This window comes from Syngnathus acus, chromosome 21 (genome assembly GCF_901709675.1).
Source record: "Syngnathus acus chromosome 21, fSynAcu1.2, whole genome shotgun sequence".
Lineage (NCBI taxonomy): Eukaryota > Metazoa > Chordata > Actinopteri > Syngnathiformes > Syngnathidae > Syngnathus > Syngnathus acus.
Window position 1 is genome coordinate 10,338,354 of NC_051105.1, and position 19,147 is coordinate 10,357,500.

At 44.8% G+C, this 19,147-nt stretch overlaps 3 protein-coding genes across 9 annotated transcripts; 2 read left to right on the forward strand and 1 right to left on the reverse strand.

Annotated features, from left to right (window-relative positions):
* Positions 1–107: 107 nt before the first annotated feature.
* ppp1r9ala (protein phosphatase 1 regulatory subunit 9A-like A) lies at positions 108–13,195 on the forward strand. 4 transcript variants are annotated; one of them, XM_037240379.1, is made up of 21 exons: positions 108–257; positions 1,099–2,891; positions 5,580–5,712; positions 6,022–6,142; positions 6,373–6,477; positions 6,561–6,711; positions 7,236–7,397; positions 7,499–7,552; positions 7,672–7,901; positions 7,985–8,081; positions 8,180–8,264; positions 8,339–8,490; positions 8,698–9,019; positions 9,080–9,137; positions 9,223–9,294; positions 9,641–9,836; positions 10,399–10,443; positions 10,810–10,926; positions 11,527–11,715; positions 11,854–12,037; positions 12,154–13,195. In XM_037240379.1, the coding sequence occupies exons 2-20, from the start codon at positions 1,230–1,232 to the stop codon at positions 12,025–12,027; spliced, it is 4,125 nt and encodes a 1,374-aa protein (XP_037096274.1). In that variant the 5' UTR covers positions 108–257; positions 1,099–1,229; the 3' UTR covers positions 12,028–12,037; positions 12,154–13,195. The 4 variants fall into 4 exon arrangements, with proteins under 4 accessions (XP_037096274.1, XP_037096273.1, XP_037096275.1 ...); XM_037240378.1 differs by having other exon boundaries at positions 11,854–13,195; XM_037240380.1 differs by lacking the exon at positions 10,399–10,443 and having other exon boundaries at positions 11,854–13,195.
* Positions 13,196–13,229: 34 nt separating this feature from the next.
* Positions 13,230–16,306, reverse strand: pdk1 (pyruvate dehydrogenase kinase, isozyme 1). The gene is made up of 10 exons (XM_037240475.1): positions 15,912–16,306; positions 15,623–15,764; positions 15,458–15,529; positions 15,200–15,384; positions 15,027–15,122; positions 14,863–14,940; positions 14,713–14,789; positions 14,410–14,619; positions 14,221–14,334; positions 13,230–14,134 (listed from the first exon to the last, which is right to left on the reverse strand). The coding sequence occupies exons 1-10, from the start codon at positions 16,018–16,020 to the stop codon at positions 13,994–13,996; spliced, it is 1,224 nt and encodes a 407-aa protein (XP_037096370.1). The 5' UTR covers positions 16,021–16,306; the 3' UTR covers positions 13,230–13,993.
* A 354-nt stretch (positions 16,307–16,660) lies between these two features.
* Positions 16,661–19,137, forward strand: nup62l (nucleoporin 62 like). 4 transcript variants are annotated; one of them, XM_037240450.1, is made up of 4 exons: positions 16,661–17,140; positions 17,189–17,260; positions 17,318–18,510; positions 18,763–19,137. In XM_037240450.1, the coding sequence occupies exons 1-4, from the start codon at positions 16,939–16,941 to the stop codon at positions 18,919–18,921; spliced, it is 1,626 nt and encodes a 541-aa protein (XP_037096345.1). In that variant the 5' UTR covers positions 16,661–16,938; the 3' UTR covers positions 18,922–19,137. The 4 variants fall into 4 exon arrangements, with proteins under 4 accessions (XP_037096345.1, XP_037096344.1, XP_037096343.1 ...); XM_037240449.1 differs by having other exon boundaries at positions 16,661–17,389; positions 17,456–18,510; XM_037240448.1 differs by having other exon boundaries at positions 16,661–17,260.
* The last annotated feature ends 10 nt before the right edge of the window (positions 19,138–19,147 follow it).

A 19,147-nucleotide genomic window follows, 5' to 3' on the forward strand; every position in this document is an offset into this window, starting at 1 on the left:
ATAGCGGCTTCTGTCCTGGAATGCGCGCGCGCTCCCGAGGCACTCCACTCCCCACCCCGCCTCCGTCACCATCGCCACCGCCGTGCACGCGCGTCCGCCCGCCCGCCGGCAGGTCTACTGGGAGCGCGAGGAGGCAGGACAATTTCGGCCGGGGAATGATGGCGCTGAGCTGGGCGAAGAAGTCGCAACTTTGACTCGGTTAAACGGCGAAATCGTGGGCGATCTTTCGGCGCCTCACGCCATGATCCGAATCGGAGGTGAGATTTGTTTCGGTTCGTTTGTCTTTCTGCGCGATCGCGTTTGTATTTTTTGGTGAATTTTCCTGATCGAAACTACACACACGACCAAGTGAATTGTTCAATGGATACATAGACGCTGCTTTTAACTATGTGCCCGGAAACTTTTATGCGTTTCTCGAGGTTACATTTTTTATCACAATCTACTCGAGGTTGAGTAATAAAGTGATTGCTTTCGGGTAGTTTTCCTTGTTATGACTAGTGAATAAAAATTGATTTACACTAAGCTAACCAAAGTGACGAAAGGCTTTGTACGCTAGCCCAAAAATGCACCGAAAGTTAACGTTTGAACAATGTTACCCAATTGCTACAAAACTCTTTCGGACTCGTAAAAGCACGTCTCGCAAATTGATTGAAGCATTTTGCGCCTCGTCGGCCAGTCCGATCAGATGTTATTTCCGCTCTTTTTTCATGATTCACTCACGGGATGATAAAAGTGTGCATCGATGTGCTCTTGCAACAATAAAAAATCTAAAATCATACAATATTTAATATCTCCAATTAAAAAGGTTATAGCCATAAACATGATCAGAACAAAATAGTAAACAGAAAACTATATATATATATATATATATATTTATTTATAGCAATAAATAAAACTGCAATTTGAAAAATTCCAAACAAGAATAAAACTAATTAAAAAGCAAAATGTCATAACATAAAAACAAAAGGACAAAAAAAGTCACATTGGTGCAGCAGTGTACACCAAATGAACAATGAAGTAATTTGTGTGTAATTGTGTGAAAAGGTAAATTTCAAATACATAGTATTAAAGAAGTTAACTTTATATTTTGCCTCTCAGATGCCCTCGCTGTGTGCGTTTAGTCGTAAAAAGCGGACCCATGGCACTGCCTGTGCTGAGGTGAAGAGGGATTAATTCATCGCCAAGTATCTTTTGAATTTAAAGTCAGCAGGAAAGAAAAACACGGCAACATGATTCAAGCCGAAAGTAAAGGAAGTGAGAGGACCCTGAGGAGCGCCTCCCCCCACAGAAATGCATACAAGTCTGACTTCCATGCTATCAAATGCTCCTTTGATGGCTCCAAATCAGAAGGTGCTGCAAAGTCGTATGCAAATGGCTCCAGCGACGCCCGCGAGGACTCCCGGGGACGGCCTTTCGGTACCAGGGTTAACAAGATCAAGAACATTTTCCTACAGATGGACGGCCAGCAGCAAGAGGAGCAGCCGCCGCAAGACGTGAAAGCAACTTTAAAGTCTGATGCTGCCCAGGTGACTCCACCAAAGCCACAAATTCCACTCAGCTCACAGAGAGTTAACTTCAACAGCTTGACAAGCCCAGATTCCCTCAATTTAGATAAAACTCCCAAAGGGGATGATGTGGAGATTGACAAAGTGGCTTTGGCAGAAAAGTTTTCCGTGACCAGGAAGATATTCGAGAGGGGCATCGCCGAGCAGCCCGCTGTTGACAAGCATTCGCCAAACAGATTAGTCAACCGTCTATCTCTCGGAAGTGCATCTGATGAGGGCAAAACTGCACGGAGGGCATCGGGATCTTCAGAGACTTTCAAATTGGAGCAAACATCTCCAACGGGCGTTAAATGTCGACCGGATGTTGAGAATGAAAAAAAGAACATGCCCAGAGTGTCAAAACGGTTGGAGAATTTTATGGATGGGAATGACTCAGAGGATAACAACAAAGCTGCTGCCAAAGGAGGGACGATGACTGCTAAATTAGACAGTATGACTGAACACTCAATCCAGACTTCTCCAACAAGGGGCAGCTTACACAAAGCCACTTCTGTTAAGGAGGCCGTGAATGTTGATGCTGCTAAAAAATTAAAAGCAACATGCGTCACAAACAAAACGTCAAGTAAATCCACACTCCCAGTTAGTAACACGGCTTCCAAATCAATTTCCACCACAACTGACGGCATTCCCAAACCAGAACCGACAAGCCCGCTTGGCCATGGCTACAAGCGACAGTCCGGGGATGGATTGGGTCAGACATCTGTTGTCGGGGATAAAAGCAAACCCCCAAGTGATGTGAGGCAGCAAACGTCTGCCTTTGAAAACACCTACGCAACCACATCTATTGAAAAGGCCAAAAGTAACAACAGTGTGGTGAAAAGTCCAACCAAGGAAAATACCTCGACAATTGCCTCCAAAGGGGTCGGCGTGGTCCGGGCAGAGCTTGTCGTGGTTCAGAATGAATCTTCTGGCAGCGAGGACAATGAAGATGAGGATGTTGAAGACGACGTGTTTGTTTCGCAAAAAAACAAAAGGCCATCAGAAGTTGAGACTAATAAATGTCAACCGGGAAAACTGAAGACTAAAGACTCTGTCTTGGATGGTAACATACAAGGGTTTAAAGATGAACATGATGAGAGAGAGCTCGAGGAACAGGGTGACAAGACCGTCGTAAATGGAGCCCCGGTTTATGGTATCGAGAATGCGGCCTTTGTGGATGACAAGGATGTAGACCAGGTCCTACTGGACGATGAGGAGCAGGAAGAAGAAGACCAGGAGGAGGAGATTTACACAGAGTATGATGACTATTATGAGGCCCCGGGATTGTCAGACGAAGAGACACCTCCACCTAAGAGGAAAATCCAGTTTTCCGCAGATCCCATTCTGGTAAGAAAACATATTGATGCACTAGTTGCTGATGGCCACATGCCACACCGAGTCACGCAACATGCAAACTCGCTTACAACATTAATCATTTAATGACACCCACGTCACTTACCATGCCAACCAAGCCCGCCTTTTAACACTCAAAAGTCACAAACACAACAGTAGAACTTGAGGATGCCGAAACAAAGTGGACAAAAGCTATTTTTTCCGACTTCTATATTTGTGCATGTCAGAGTCAGAAGCATTTTAAGTACATTTCTGTTTTAATGTGTCAAAAGTCATTTTCCATCGGATGTAATCTATTTTGGTACTGTTAGTCCTCCCATCCTAATCTTATCAGCATTTTTGATAAAACAAGGGAAAAAATAATAATTGTAGTGCAATCCAACACGGCTGTGAATATTTTGTTTACTCAGGCTCTAAAATGTTCTGTTATCTCCGTGTGCGGATCCTCTACTTTCTCAGTCATCCTGGCAGGGGGTTCTGGGAGAGGGGACCAGGGCACACAAACAAAAGTTTTTCAAGCGGCGACAGAGAATGTTTTTTTTGTTTTTAGTTGACAACCATTTTGAGCTCAAATTTGAATCCTGTCGTTGAGCTAGTCACATTCAACATGACATTGTTTACCTGGCCGTTACCTCAGGCTCAGTTCGCAAGTTGGCAAAGGAAAAAGTGAGTAAATAAGCCAAAGCTTGTGCAAGCCGTCACACTGACTGGCAGAAAGAAATTGCGTTATGGTCGTGTCACAAAGCAGGATTAGATTCCGGCGTAACCCAAGTCCGGTGAAAGAAAGGATTATTGTGTGAACCAGCAGTTGCTAGTGTTATTCGTCACTTGGCTCTTTTTAAGACTGTCCCTATCTTCTGTACAATGCACACATTAAAATGTTATTAGGAAATGAAATTGGATTGGTGGTTTCCGGAGAAGAACATGTTTAAGTGTGCAGCTTTGACAAACTTAAGTTACTGAATGATTAACACAGCCAGGCGTGTTATCTTGGGAACAAAGAGTGACGACGAGGTTGACCCGGATTTTATGTGTTACGTTGCCCATGTAGAGTATTGTTGGGAATAAGGAAGCGGTTATTTCTAAAAGTGTCTTAGGTATTGGTCGCATCTTTAGTGTTGCTGTTGTGATCAGACTATTCAGAGCATATTTACATTTCAAATTTTCAGCCAATGAGACAAAAGCAGCATGTGTGGGCCATTTATAAGCAAACCAGTTGAGCCTGCTCAAGTTTACACGTCTTTTGAAAATGACAATCTATTACGGCGCTCTGGCTGGTCTTTTTCGGCGCCACCTTTTTCTTGCTCGAGGTCCTGCGTAAATAGTTTTGTCAGTCTGTTAGCCAAGAGTATATAGCTTCAATTATGCTGTGATCTGCTGCCACGCCTGTCTTAGCGTGAGCTCTTACAGCATACTGTACTTTGTACTTTGATAAGCTGCGTTTTGTCGGTCTGCTTATGTTACCAGATTCTCCACCCTGTGGTCAGCCCGCCTATTTCCCTCATTGGCTTTCCTGCTAACTCATTTCCCACATCGGTATTCTGTTGTGGGGAGGGCGACGAGGCAAAGATGGTAACGCTTATAATTTCAGGGTACATCTGCATTTGAGCTGGGGATAAATTACCACGGTTGTTTCTTAGTGTGTAGTTTTAGAAGAAATGCAGAGTTAACATAAGTGATCGATGACCGACCCCTGTGTGAACTTTATTTGGGGTGTCAAAGAAATGCGTTAAAAAAAAAAAAAAAGATGTTTTTCTGCTAACCTGCTGCTTGTCTTTTCCTCTTGTAAAGGAGGATCGCGGTTGATTAGGTTACAGCAACGGCAGAACATTGTTGAAATAAAAAGCCTGGGAGTCCATAGCAACAGTCAAGGCATTGAGTCAGGGGGGGAATGTCAGGGGGAGATAGTGGAAGCTGAATCCACAGATTCTGCCTGAGCAGTTTGTTTCACCTAATAACCCTATTTCCAATGCTGCAAGTCACAATTTTATAAAATATCTGTTTTAGGGGTTCTTTCATTTGGCCAAAATAGGAGATTCGGTTTCACGCTTAAAGGTGCAAAAGACCGTACGACTACATCGCTTCGAGCTGTAAGGCGAAAACTCGCTGAGGCCGATTATTCAAGTCTCGGCAAGCCACCATAGCCCCCGACAGAGGATGTCAACCTTTAAAGGGCCAAGCCAGACATTTTTACGTGATTATGTCAGGTTGCAACGCTACTCATTTTCCAAATTAGCAATTAGTCACCCTTATTTTGTTAAACTAGGTAGGTAAAATTAGGTCGAAAAGCTAGCAAAAACAACTTTGCCATCATCTGTTCATCAGTGAGTCGACTTTCAGAAATTCTCCATCAACACATCTGATTGCTGTAATACTGAAGCTGGCGTTGAGTACTTGCCCATTTGGATGGAGACTGTGGAATATTTTTTCTCTCTCTCTCTCTTCTGGACTACTCACATTTTCTTTGAAACAGTGCTAACACTTGTCTTGGAGAATTGATCCCAACTATATCCGCTTTTTTAGCCAGCCCCAGCTGTGGCCTACTTTCTTCTCCCTGCTTATGTGCCGCCATACTGCGCAATGTTTGGGTGCGTAGACTTATAGTTCAAACCATAAAACAGCTTGAAATGTTGCCAGCTCATTAAAATTTGTGTCATCTGTAGCTAATGGATGTCTTCGCAGGTCTTCAGTACCTTCTCTAACGAGGAGTATGATCGACGCAATGATGACGTGGACCCCGTTTCTGCATCTGCTGAATATGAGCTGGAGAAAAGAGTGGAGAAGATGGACGTATTCCCGGTGGAAATTGAGAAAGGTGATCTTGATGACACTCGAGCGGATTCCCCAAGTTGAGTCATAAGCAATGAAGCCATTTCAGAAGTTGTTTTTAACTCCAAGCTGTGTGGAAAGTGGAAACTTTTTTTTAAAAATGTTTTATGGGCGTCTCCAGTTTGACATTTCAGATGGAATGTCTGTTGCCCGATTCATCAAATTCCATATTCCAAACATAGCAGAGTATGAATGTTTCCCATCAAGTTGAGACATTTAAAATTAAGCCGATTTGCATGCAACTTTCCAACTTTTGATATATATATTTTTTGGGGGGTGATTTGTGTGCGTCTAGGGGACAATGGCCTCGGCATCAGCATCATTGGAATGGGAGTGGGAGCTGACCAGGGACTGGAGAAACTTGGCATTTTTGTCAAAACCATAACAGAGCACGGAGCAGCTGAAAAAGATGGCCGGTGGGTCCAAATGTTCACGCTTGAGTGACCTCACAGCTCCTTCCCATTACTTCAAGACGAGGCCTCGAGACCCATAACCACTTCTATTTTTAACCTCCTAAGGAAGCTAACAAAAATAATCTCACTTCCTGTCTTTCCTGGGCCTTTTCATACCGTGTATGTTGTTAATTGTTTGAAGATGGCTCTCCCCGCTTGTGCTGTGCAAACATGGCTGTCTTCTCTCTGTGTAGCATTGAGGTAAATGACCAGATAGTGGAGGTGGATGGCGTCAGTCTGGTGGGTGTCACCCAACTCTTTGCAGCAACTGTTCTCAAGAACACCAAAGGCACCGTGAGGTTAGCCCGAAGGCCTTCAAGACTAATATTTCAAATCTGATGATTTTTAGAAAACGTCATCTTTGCTATATTCCCTCAAATAGTTTTCTGATTGGTCGGGAAAAGCCGGGGACACAGAGCGAGGTAGCCCGCCTCATCAGCGAGACGCTGGAACAGGAGAGGAACCAGCATCACCAAGAACAGAGGCAGCATCACCACCACCTGGATGATCCCTATGAACACTCCACAGAGGAGGTCAGAGTCCAGAGCGAGCCCAATCGAGTCACTTTAAAGCCCACTGAGGAAAAGAGCAGCCGCGGGCCAGTAAGCCCACCGGGGCTACTTTTCAAGGTGTTCTCCGACCAGAGTTGTGGAATGTTTGCTTTCTGTAGATCAGGCGACCACAGGAATCCACCATTTTGGTTATTTGTACTGAATGCGGCAGAATGTTAAATAGGATTCAGGCTCAACTTGTAGCAAGGAAAATATGTGTGTATAGTATGAATGTGTGGTCGCAGAGATGACGTGTTTGATGTTGCAGACTCGACCGTCACGCTCACGTGTGGTCGCAGAGATGACGTGTTTGATGTTGCAGACTCGACCGTCACGCTAAGCCTTCTGTGTGCCAGCCTGCCGATGTTTGGATATCTTTCCAGAATTTACTTCCGGACTGTGCCGCCGGGAGTGTTGTTGACACATGCAGAGCATGTTCCCGGGGCCTGTAGGGCGTGTTATTGTTTGCCGTGTGTGTGATGCCATGCGTGATCTCATTTTTTCAGGAGGAGCGCTTCGAGGATGACGACGACGCAGTGAATGAGAGGATTCTTGGCTCCAATTTTTCTCCGGGGCGGAAAGTCGAGGTGTTTGAGTTGCCCGACTCGGAGGCTCTGTTTATGCCGACTAATATGGACAGCTCTCAGATGGCCTTCAAATTTAAAGAGGTACAAACGCCCCCACGCAGCGCTGCTGTTATTATTGTCCCAAATGGAAATCAAAGTTCCCGTTTAATTATCTTGCAAAATGTCATTCTCTGTTCCCATAGCTGCAACTCAAACACAGTGTTGCATCAGCAGAAATTAATCAACTGAAGGAAAAGGTATGACCGCAGTCAACTCGCGTCAAGGTTATAAAAGAGTAAAAAATGTGCTTTTTTTTTTTTCTTCATAGTGCTGTAAGCTAAAACCTGTACATAACGCATTACTTTTGTCTACACAGCTTCGGGAATCCGAGGAGGACAGATCACTGTGGGAAGCCAGAAAATCTGCACTAGAGCAAAAGTTTGAAGATAGCAATGAAAAAATCCTCAAATTGGAGAGTTATTGGCTGGAAACCCAGGCTCTGTGCAAGACAATAAATGAACAGTTAGCAGAAACCCAAGCCCAGTATGAGACCTTGGACAAGAAATACAACAAGGCAAAGAAACTTCTAAAAGACTACCAGCAAAAGTGAGTTCAGATGGAGAGTGAAATCACAATCAATTGGAATGTGGAATTATATTGTTAAACTCTCTTCATTGCATGTTCTTCAGAGAGATTGACTTTGTGAAGAAAGAGGAAGAGCTGAAGAAGACTATAGATGAAAACGAAAGGATGTACAAAGAACAGCTGGAGAGCTTGCGGAATAGGGTAAAAATATTTATTTATTTATTTTTTATTTTTTACAACATATTTATACGGTATGACAAACGAAAGTGAGATTTTTACTCTGTGGTGTTTGTCTCCAGATAGCTGTCCTGGAATCTGGTGTGGATCTACAGAACATGGCAGAAAATCACCTTTGCTCCCAAAAGTCAGTGGACTCACTTGCAGGTACAAACACTAACCATTATATTTAGAATTGAGTAATTTAGAGGAAGAAAGGTATTATATTTATTATTCTGTAGAGGAAGACTGGAAGGAGCTTGTGCCTGAGACGGAGCTGTTGGACACCAGTGCACACAAAGCAAAAGGCCTGTTGGGCCAGAAGGCCAAACGGCAGCGTCCCTCTCGCAACAAACTGAAGGAGACTCTCGCGCTGTCCCCGAGCCACTCGCAGGTCAGCCGGGAAAACTCTCATGAATACAATGCGGTCACTACAAGTTTAGCACAGATCAAAGTACATTTTAGAAGCAGTTCAAATTGGTAGATCACCGGTAACGTTTTTCATACAGCGCGACTTGTGTTTTGTCAGTCAGTCAATACAGAAACTTTAATCGCGTCTTCCTTGCATTGTCCTAATACATAATCAACATTGTCCCAACAGGAAACTGAGGAGGAGGATGAGCGGGAGGAACGGGAACCTCAGAGAAGGAGCTCCTTCCAGGAGAGCCTGTCCCTCCCAGTACCAGTCTTCTATCCCGAGAACGAACAAAAAGACGATGCGGCCGAAACAAAAGAGGAGCTGGCGAGCAAGACGGAGCTCTCCAAAAGCCCGTCTTTATCGCCGTCACAGGGTGGCAGTATTGAAAGCGGCGGAGGCCAGTCTTTGCTAGCTCTCAATGACTCCTCAATCATAGCATCCCCTTCGGGATTGACGCACAATGTCAAAAAGAAGGAATCCAAAGTCAAGGAAAAAGTGCTCAAAGGTATGACCTCACTAGTATAACAGCATTTTTCTCCAGGGAATTGATTTTTTTTTTTCTCAGATGAAATAATTGAACCCACATCAGCTACAAAACCTAAAAGACGCTTTCCCGACTTTGGGTATGTTTCAACAACTCCTCACAATTTATGTTACACCATTGTTGCACTTCCTAATCCAACGTTGAATCGCTCAATACCACACCAGGGGCCTGCGCAAGTCGGGCGGCAAAGGAAGAAAACACGACAAGGAGGCCATGAGAATGTCTTTGGACAGCAGGTACCCCTTTCTTACACTTTATCACGTTTAACACAAGTGACATTTTGTTGTGCTTCAACCAGGCCAAATTACTTCATGGAATGCCAAGTGTAAATAGTAATTCTGTGACGACTGGTCCTATCTTTGGGGTCCATTTTACTCTTCACGCAGTACAGAATGTAAATATTTAGCTCAGCGGTCAACATATTCAAGTAATCCTATAAGTCACAGAAGTGAGCGCCATCTTGTGGACACAAGCACTAAAACGCAGAACCATGTTTTTATCCATCCATTTGTCATATCACAAACAGGAAGTGGCCACTGTGACTATTTTTATATTTTCTTTTTTTTCCCACCTTTTGTTTAGGGGCTCCGCAGAATTACTGGAAGACTCTGGCGGTAACCTGTCCCCAGCTGAATCCATGACCTCCATCCCAACCTGTATGCCCTTCTCTTGGTTTGGAGACAAAGAGAAGGAGCGAGACAGGGAGCCGTCTTCCTCCAGCAGCAGCCTGCCCTACGCCGAGAGCAACAGTGAGCCAAGCCAGGATCGCAAGAACAAGGTATTAAGGATTTTCCCCCGAAGCGGTGTATTTGTACCCATCACAGAGTCAATGCAGGACTATTTTCTCACGTAATGAATTTCGACTTAACAAAAACATCAGCAAAGCCCAGAACTTGATCCCTTTTCCGGCCTGTGCGATTTCACCGCACTGTCGTCGCCGAAAGGGCAAGACGAGTACGCACTTCCAAACATCTGCTCTGAGCGACTTTGTATCCAACTACACGACATTATGCAAAAGCCACAAAAAGTGGATCCACATGTTGGCGATCACGGAGAGCTAAGCAGCAAAGAATTTGGTGACTTTTCACTCATGTGCAAACGGTAACACATCAAACGCGTTCGAGTCAAGTTACTGGCTTTTTTTCTCTCTCTGTCTCTCTTTTGCGCTGACTCCTACACACACACACACACACACACACACACCATGCTTTGACAAGTGTTTTGGGCCACGTCTTCATGAAAGCCAAGATCTGTTAAAGCGAGACGTGGCTGCTACAACTTCGGTAGCCGAGCGTGCCAGTCCATGTCTCACTCAACCGAGCCTGTTTTTCTTCAAACAGACAAATCTCTCCTGGTCGTCTTTATTCAGTCGCTCGTTAGATTTGGTACAGTAAGCCCCCTTTTTTTGTCCTCTCTAATTAGAGCGCTACTAACATTTTGGTGCTGGCTTTCCTTTACCTCCACAAATGTAGCATTTCCTTGCTAGTTATGTGTGGTAGTGTTATAGCAAACTTTAAATTTCAACATGTTTGTAGTAGAGACAGTTTGAGGACGAAATAGTTGATAGTCATAGTTTAGACGTCAATGTAGCGTTGCTGGCGGTTCGGTGTCTAGACCTTAACGGTCAGTTCCCGTAGCTGAAAAAATGCTTTCGATTCACTGTCCTTTTCCGCCTGTAGCTTTGAGCCGTTGTAAGAACTGTTGATGTGTTGTGTTGTAAATGCGTTCCTTGTTTCCGCTTGTCCCACCAGAGTTTGTCAGTCATAGATGATTGTAACCCCGCCAGTCCCAGTTCAGACCTCTCTGGGTTAGTCGCTGAACCCAATCTGTCTGGGCGCTCACACACTTTAATCTTCTCTTCCAGCGAGGTGAGTGCTCTCCTTGTTGCGCAGTCACAAAAGCTGTGTGGGACGCCTTGGCGGGCCTGAAAGGGGACACTCTCAAGCATGCTCTTTTAGGCCCCTCCCCCACACAGCTGTGATTAAACCCTGAATAGAGAGGAAATAGAAGAGAGCTTCGTGTGTGCGTGCGTGTGTCTTAAAGTCGTTTGGTTTGGTTAATGCAAGCAGCAACTTAGCTTTTGTAGCGTGCCATAAACTAGCGCTTCACGTTCTGTTCTTTACAACATTGATGGACCGCAGAACAATATGACTGCTTAGTTGTGTTGAAGCATCTCTTTGTTCTGATGTCTCCCCCCCCCCCCCCAACGCGGCATTTTAGGATGATCTCCCTGGAGTAGGTCGTCTAGCATGGAGCGTTGTACATAGCATGTAGTCATCTTAGTAGCATGTGTGGTTGTTTTTGTTTGTTGCACTCTTTTACCAGCTCAACAACAATGTTTTTGCACATCATGCATGACACTTGCACTCCTCAAGGGCTTCCACTACAAAAATGTTTGAAACGCAATCCATAAGAAAGCCAAGAGTTTGTATTTGAATTTTACCAAATCGCTCGATGTGTTTATGTAGAGTCTAGATGATGAGCCAGTGGCCACGGGAAAAGAATACCAGTGGCAGAACCGTCCCATCTGTGACTGGACCAATCAACAGGTGTGTCACTGGTTAATGGGCATGAACATGGACCAGTACACGGTGGAATTCACTGCCAAGGGAGTCGACGGGCAGCAGCTACTGCAGCTGGACAGTGACAAGTTGAAGGTAGAAATTCCTCAATTCAAATTTTGTAGTGGATAAGCGGCTGTTTGTGGATATAAGTTGAGACTGCCCTCTTGTGGCCGTTTGTGTTCCCTGCACCCAAAAAGAAACTGACCACTATTCCTTGAAAATGTCCTTCAGGTGCTGGGTGTGTCCAGTCAGAGCGACCGATCCACCATCAAGAAAAAGCTGAAGGAAATGCGCAAGGCCCAGGAGAAGCTGGAGAAGCAACGGGAGAAACGAGAGAAGGAGAAACGAGAGAAGGAGAACCGCCGTAGCGGACGGCTGCCGATCAATACCGACTCTGTCTGCTGAACTGATCCAGGTAGCTCCCAAAAAGACATTGGCAATGTTTCATGTTGTCGTCTCACACCGTTAAGTGCCCACGCTGAGCAGACAAAGGTGCCACTTGTGATTTGATTTTTTTTTTTCATATTTCAGTGGCTGATCTTCCTGCAGAAACACTCAAAATCATTTGGTTTTTGTTTGTTTTGTAAACCTCATTGTGTGTGTGTGGTCTGAAGGCCTACATTTTTTTTTACCACTATAAAGTTACGAGTGATAATTACAAAGTATGTTTTCAGATATGATATTCACGTTTTTTTATGGAGAATGTGCACCATTATGAAAACATGATATTTTTGCTAGTATGTATAACATTGATGTTTTATGTACAACACTTTTGTATTGTACAGTGAAGTCAAAAGCACTATTTTGTCTTTTAAGCTTCCATGAATTACAAAGGTTTCAATGTATAAAAACAAAATACCTTTCATACATGTGCCAATATCTGCATTACTTTTTCATTGAAATATAGTTGTTGATTTCACAGTATCTCTTTTCTACTAAGTAGAATAGTTAGGCCAGACAAACAAGTCAAGGATCATGCGATCTCTGCTTGTTCTGTCCCTCGATGTGTAAATGTTGAGTTGGACTCATGATGGTCCATGGAAAAAAAAATAGGAAAATAAAATGCGATCAAGGTCCGCTGGACGGTAAATATGTGCCTCTGATAAGGACTTTAGGAATAATGACTGTTCACAGCCAAGCCCAGGCACTCTTCTTAATTCATTTTTACACAAAACAGCAAGAAAACCTTTGCTGTCATTTTTACAATCAAAATAAGGCATCAGTGTGTTTAATCAGTAGGGATGCATATCGTTAGGATTTTATCAACAGATGCCGGAAGCTCGATAAAGAAACTACCGTGAGTGGTATCGTTTGTATCGAATCTTTAGGGTGCTACGGTACCAAAAAGTACCGGTCCACGGTATGCATCCCTAATAATCAGTAAACATGTTTTTAAACATTATTGTTTAGTGTTTTGGCTCAACTGAACAAGAGCAACAATTGTAAATTACCAATGGCCCATGTAGTGAAAACGCTGCTGCTTGTATTTGACTGCATTCTACCGCGAGTGCACATTTTACTGTCATCATTAATTGATCATTTCTGATCAAATAAAACCATCTTCAAAATTGTATTTTGGCATTTCTTTCCAAAAATAAAATTCATACTCAATGGGGAAAAAAACTGCATTTTATTACTTGTAACATTGAAAAGTAAATGCATGTATCCTATTTGTTTACACCAGCTTTTTAAGGTTTTAAAGTTTTGTTGCCAGCTTCAAAGAGAGAACACATGGAAAGTCTGGAGTTGAAACATTTTGCTCTGAAAAAAAAAAGTATAATGTAAAAGCAGCAGAACCAAGTGGATGTCGAAAACCACAATGTTGATTAAAAACATGTCGTACCAACTTTTTGTAACAGTGAGAACATGGAAAACATGGAAAGGGGGAGACATTGGTAACTCAATGACACATTTAGTGTTGAACATAACAGAAAATCTTTGAACCCTGCATAGATTCTAGTTTTTAACATAACCAACCACCGTAACATGTCAGAGATCTGTTACCTAAAATGTAACAATGAAATAAAATAAAAAGTTAGTCAATTAAAATGAACAAATTAAAACAATCAAAAACCTAAAAAAAAAAAGGTTCTCTGAAATGACATGATTCTGACTGTACAAATAAAAATCTGTAATTGCACATAAGACACACAAACTTAGGAAAACCAGTTCGAGCATATGTTCGATATCCTTGATCTCCAGATTTAGGTCCGTGCGCTGATTCTGTTATCAGGGACGTATCCCTGATATCGAATAAATACTTAAACAGCTTTAAAACCATTTGGGAATTATTTTGATAACCTTGATTATTACGGGGGGGGGGCACACTTTCTATCAAGACACTTGGCTAAGGATAGCACTCAGCTCTCTTCTAGAACCGCCGAAAGGTAGTCATGTCCTTAGGCTCCCGACTGGGAATGCACCAGTCATCGGCCTCGTGTATCGTTTTGTAGTGTTTCCACGCCGACTTGTTGTACACCGGCAGCCTCTCGATGGACTCTGTGGACAGCGCCTGAGAGGAAACACAAGCATAAGACGAGCAGCCGGGACACAAGTGCGACTTGCGAGACGTGAACCCAGATGGAAGGAGGACTTTACCCGGATGTAAATGACCGCGTCAGTCCCATAGCCCTCGAGAGAGTACAGCTTGAGGTCTCCTTGGAAGTAGCGGGCGTAAAGTCGAGTGATGGGTAAGCCGTATCCATAACCGGCCTACGTGGAAACATTTCAGTTAGATTACTCTGTGAAACTTTCTGGCACTTTTGATTGGACCCAAAGATGACGCACCAGAGGAGCAGCCCGGGACCCGTCGATGCTCGGTGGCGGAGCCGTGGAGTACGTGTACGTGAAGAGCCTGTCGATCTTACGCAGGGGAACGCCTCCTCCGCGATCGCTCACCTTGACTGTCAGATCTTCAGTTCCCAGACCAACCTGAACGCGAACCGGAGGATGATCCATGGAGTCTCCGTACAGCTCCATGGTGGCGCGCATGGCATTCTACACGCAGAACACGTTACGGACACGTGGATACAGGAGAGATGCGTTTGGCTAAAATTTGCCAATGAGTGCCTTTCAAAAAGCAGATCTTACCTTGAACAGTTCAAACACCATGTGGTACAAGTGGGATGGAACGTAGACCATCGAGATGGGGTTCCCCTGATCTTTGACTGTCAGGACAAGCCACTGATTATCAATACCAAAGACCAACAAAAACCACAATTTTATTTTTAATATAGTTACCATTGTATTCCTCTAGTGTGAGCTCAGGAGAGTTCATGTAATATCTGTCACATAGGTTTCTTGCATTTTCATAGGCATCTAAAAGAGAAAATAAAATTCATGACTTAAGTGAAAGCATTACTAAACATTAGGAGCTTTTTTTTTTTACATTAAATTGCGCATACCTTTTATAACCTCACTCACTCGACAGTGTGGATCAATGCTGCCAATTTGTTTGGGGTGTGCTGGATTGACCTTCACTTTGCCACCAAAAAGGAGCGCTGGGAACACACATATACTCAAAATGTTCAACTTACAAGATACATAGGCTAAAAAAATAATCAAAATAAATGCTTACTATGCTGGTTGAGCAGCATGCGAATTGAGATCCTGCTCATGTAGAACCGGTCCAGAAAGTACTGCACGTTCTGGCTAACCACTGGGTCGGTACCGTACGTGTCTTTGTACTCCACGAGACCCTGAGCCATGGTCGGGATGACGTCGTTGTGACGATTCCGAATCTTAATCACCGCATCTGTGAAACTGATGGAGGACATGTGTGTTGCATGAGACATGGCCAGTTGCGAGGAAAAATAAAATCCACAGAATAACATACTCATATGTGACTTTGTCATCTTCTGCATTTTTGTCTTTAAACTCGAGGATCTCCTGGAGACTTTGAACATACCTGCAGGTAGAAAAAAAACAATTAGTAAATTATTTAGGCACAATAAGTTTAATGTCATTTATTTAGGGCCATCTCAAATCCAAAAGTGTATACCAGCTCTGAACCAGACGCACAGATGGTGTTCTTAGCAAGTTATCTGGCAACAAGTTGATCTCCTTCATGATATTTGCCAGCCTCACAGGTAACTCGTGCCTGAGAAAGGTGAAGGACGTTTTCTCACAAGCATTTTCGGAACCTGGGTTGAGGGAGATACATATTACACACACTGGCCACTTCATAAATACACAAGTCTTGCACAAGTCGCCCGTCGTAAATCGAGAACCTCCACGAAGATGCATTGTAAATATTGTCAGACAGGTTACGTGACGTTTTCATTTCTTACCAAAATCCAGAAACTGCTTCATAGACAAAGGGGAGGGTGAGAATTTGGAATAATAGTCAATGTCCTTCCCTATGGACACGCTGCTCCGCAAAAACCTTAAAAGTCTCATGGTTGTCCTCCAGTGTCGTCCGTCCGGGGCCTCGCAGTAGAGTCGGCTAACAGTGTGCTAATCTACCTGCATTCACTGCATTGCTAGCGAGATACTGTCACAAAAATACTGTGGAAAGCAACATCTTAAAATGGCTGTCGTGTCGTTTGGTGAAATGTGAGCACGCCTCATAGTCCCTGTTAATGACTCGAGTTTCGCATTTAATAAGTAATTACTTGAGGGAGACATGGAAATCTGCAAGTTGATAGTGCGTATGTACGCAGCAAACGTCCCAAAGATACTAAGTGGCGTAAAGATAGTACACTTCCCAGCTTGGTTTGCCAATCCTTGCTTTTTTCATTTGCGTTTGTTTTAATCGTTCTTATGAGTATTGTTATGATATTCTTCAAATAGGCAATAATAATTTTTTGATTTATATGACACTTTTCAAGACTTTTATTTGAACGCTGATTCAAATCGGCTGGTCAATGTGTGGAGTGTCTGGGCGTGAGCCTTTACAATGAAAAATATTAAGAGGGAAATCATGAATAGGTGAATTCGCGGAATCGTGGCAGTTCCAAAAAAAAAAGACCAAAAAAAAATGACCAAACTACTTTTAGAAATTACAGCACATCCAAAGAAGAAACAGAAAAAGGAAGCGGTCGTGTATGTCGTCACTTCCGATAGCAATAGCATACAGCTCCTACTGTGTGACGATGGAACGAATGTTGGAGCCACGTTTTTGACTGTGAAGTGCAATTAGTCTGCGATCACCGCTCATTATTGTAATGACAACTGACCTGTGATCTATTCATTACAGGCTTCGCTGTGTAGGGAGCGCAAACCTCAACTTTCCAGTAAGTTGCAGCCGTGACCCGCCAAAAAAGGCAGCGAGGTGCGTGAACCATTTTGTCAGCCGCTATCGTCCGGTGAGCGACAATGAGTGGCGGCTTCAACTTCGGACAGCCTTCCACGGGCTTTGCTTTCGGCACCGCCAAGACCACCGCTCCAGCGGCACCCGCCACGGGATTCGGCCTGACCACAACGTCCACTCCCGCAGCCGCCGGAAGCAGCGGCGGTGGCGGCTTCTCCTTCGGCTCGTCCACTCAACCCGCCGCTAGTAGTGCACCGAGCGGCGGCGGCGGCTTTAGTTTCGGCACCCCAGCGAAGAGCACCGCTGCCGGTGGGAGCCTCGCATTTGGAACCCCCACCGCCACTACCTTCAGCCTAGGTTCAACTCCGCAATCAACCCCGGCTGCAGGTCTCTCACTGGCGGTGTCGTCGTCTGGCTTCAATCTGACCTCGGGTGCGCCTGCAGGGGGAGGCTTCTCCTTTGGGACCCCAGTGCCAACCCAACCGGGAGCAGCAGCGGCGGCTACGCCTGCGCCTGCAGGGGGAGGCTTCTCCTTTGGGACCCCAGTGCCAACCCAACCCGGAGCAGCAGCGGCGGCTACGCCTGCGCCTGCAGGGGGAGGCTTCTCCTTTGGGACCCCAGTGCCAACCCAACCGGCAGCAGCAGTGGCACCCACGACAAATGCATCTGGAGGTCTCCCATTCGGAGCGTTCAGCTTTGGTGGAAGCAAGGTCCAAGTCACCACAGCGACAGCCACAATAAGCGCACCAGGGGGTGGCTTCTCTTTTGGGTCAAGTGCTGCTCCTAACCTCACACTGGGTCCCCAAACCATCTCCACCACTATGGCCTCAGCTCCACAGGCTGGAGGTTTCACCCTGGGGATTAAACCCTCACCAACCCCGGCTCCCCCTGCAGTGACCCCAGTGGCTCCATCTCTGTTCTCGACCCCAGCATCAACAGCTGCAGCCCCCGCAACAGGGTCTGGTTTTAGTTTCGGTGCCACTCCGACTCCTGCGGCGGCACCGACTGCAACGACCACCACGGCCGGCGGAGGCATATCATTCACACTTAAACCTCTCGGAGCGGTAACCACCACTGCCGCCGTGTCGGCCCCCACCGCCCTGGCTGCAACCACCACGTCAAGCTTCTCGCTAGGACTCAAACCTGTCATCACCACGACCGCAGTTACAGTGGCCACCACCCTCCCGACCACCACTGCCCCTGCTGTGATGACCTATGCCCAACTGGAGGGCCTCTTGAATAAGTGGAGCCTGGAGCTGGAAGATCAAGACAGACACTTCCTCCAGCAGGCCACTCAAGTCAACGCATGGGACCGCATGCTGGTGGAGAATGCTGAGAAGATCACATCCCTGCACAAGGAAATGGAGAAGGTGAAGCTGGACCAGAAAAGGCTCAACCAGGAGCTGGACTTCATCCTGTCCCAGCAGAAGGAGCTGGAGGATCTGCTGTGCCCGTTGGAGGAATCTGTCAAAGAGCCGAGCGGCACCATCTACATGCAAAATGCAGACGAGGAGCGTGAGAGGACGTACAAGCTCGCGGAGAACGTGGATGCGCAGCTCAAGAGGATGTCACAGGACCTGAAGGAGATCATCGAGCATCTCAACACGTCCAGCGGTCCTGCCGACACCAGCGACCCGGTAAGATTCTACCTCGGTCCTCCTAACTAGGGTTGAAAAGAGATGGAAAATTTCTGGTATACATGTGGAATACTGCCGCCTGATGGCCAAGGCAGGCACAACAAAAAGCTCACGATCATTTCGTTTACACTTTACAAATATGAACTGTTGAATTCTGCAATTATACTCTTTAAAAGACAAAATATCAAAGTCTCATAAATTAAATTAACATTTTGCGACCTTACACTTAATGTCTGACTTTTATTTCCTCAGCTTCAACAGATTTGCAAAATCCTCAACGCCCACATGGATTCCCTGCAGTGGATCGATCAAAATTCCATTCTCCTGCAGAGACGAGTGGAGGAGGTGTCCAAACTGTGTGACAACCAACGCAAGGAGCAGGAGAAGCCATTCCGGTTAACCTTTGACTGAGCACACACACACTTTTTAGTGTTTATTGACAAAATATTTTTGTCTTTGTCGGCAGTCATCATTATTGCTCTTTGTTTTTGTCAGCTGTCAACCAGGATGCATTATTTTCAACATTTTTTTATACAACAGAAAATTTGTTCCAAGTTAATGTCCAAAATATTGAATACATGTTTTAAGATATTTTTGGATGAATAAAATAAAATAACAAAAATTCAATCACAAGAGA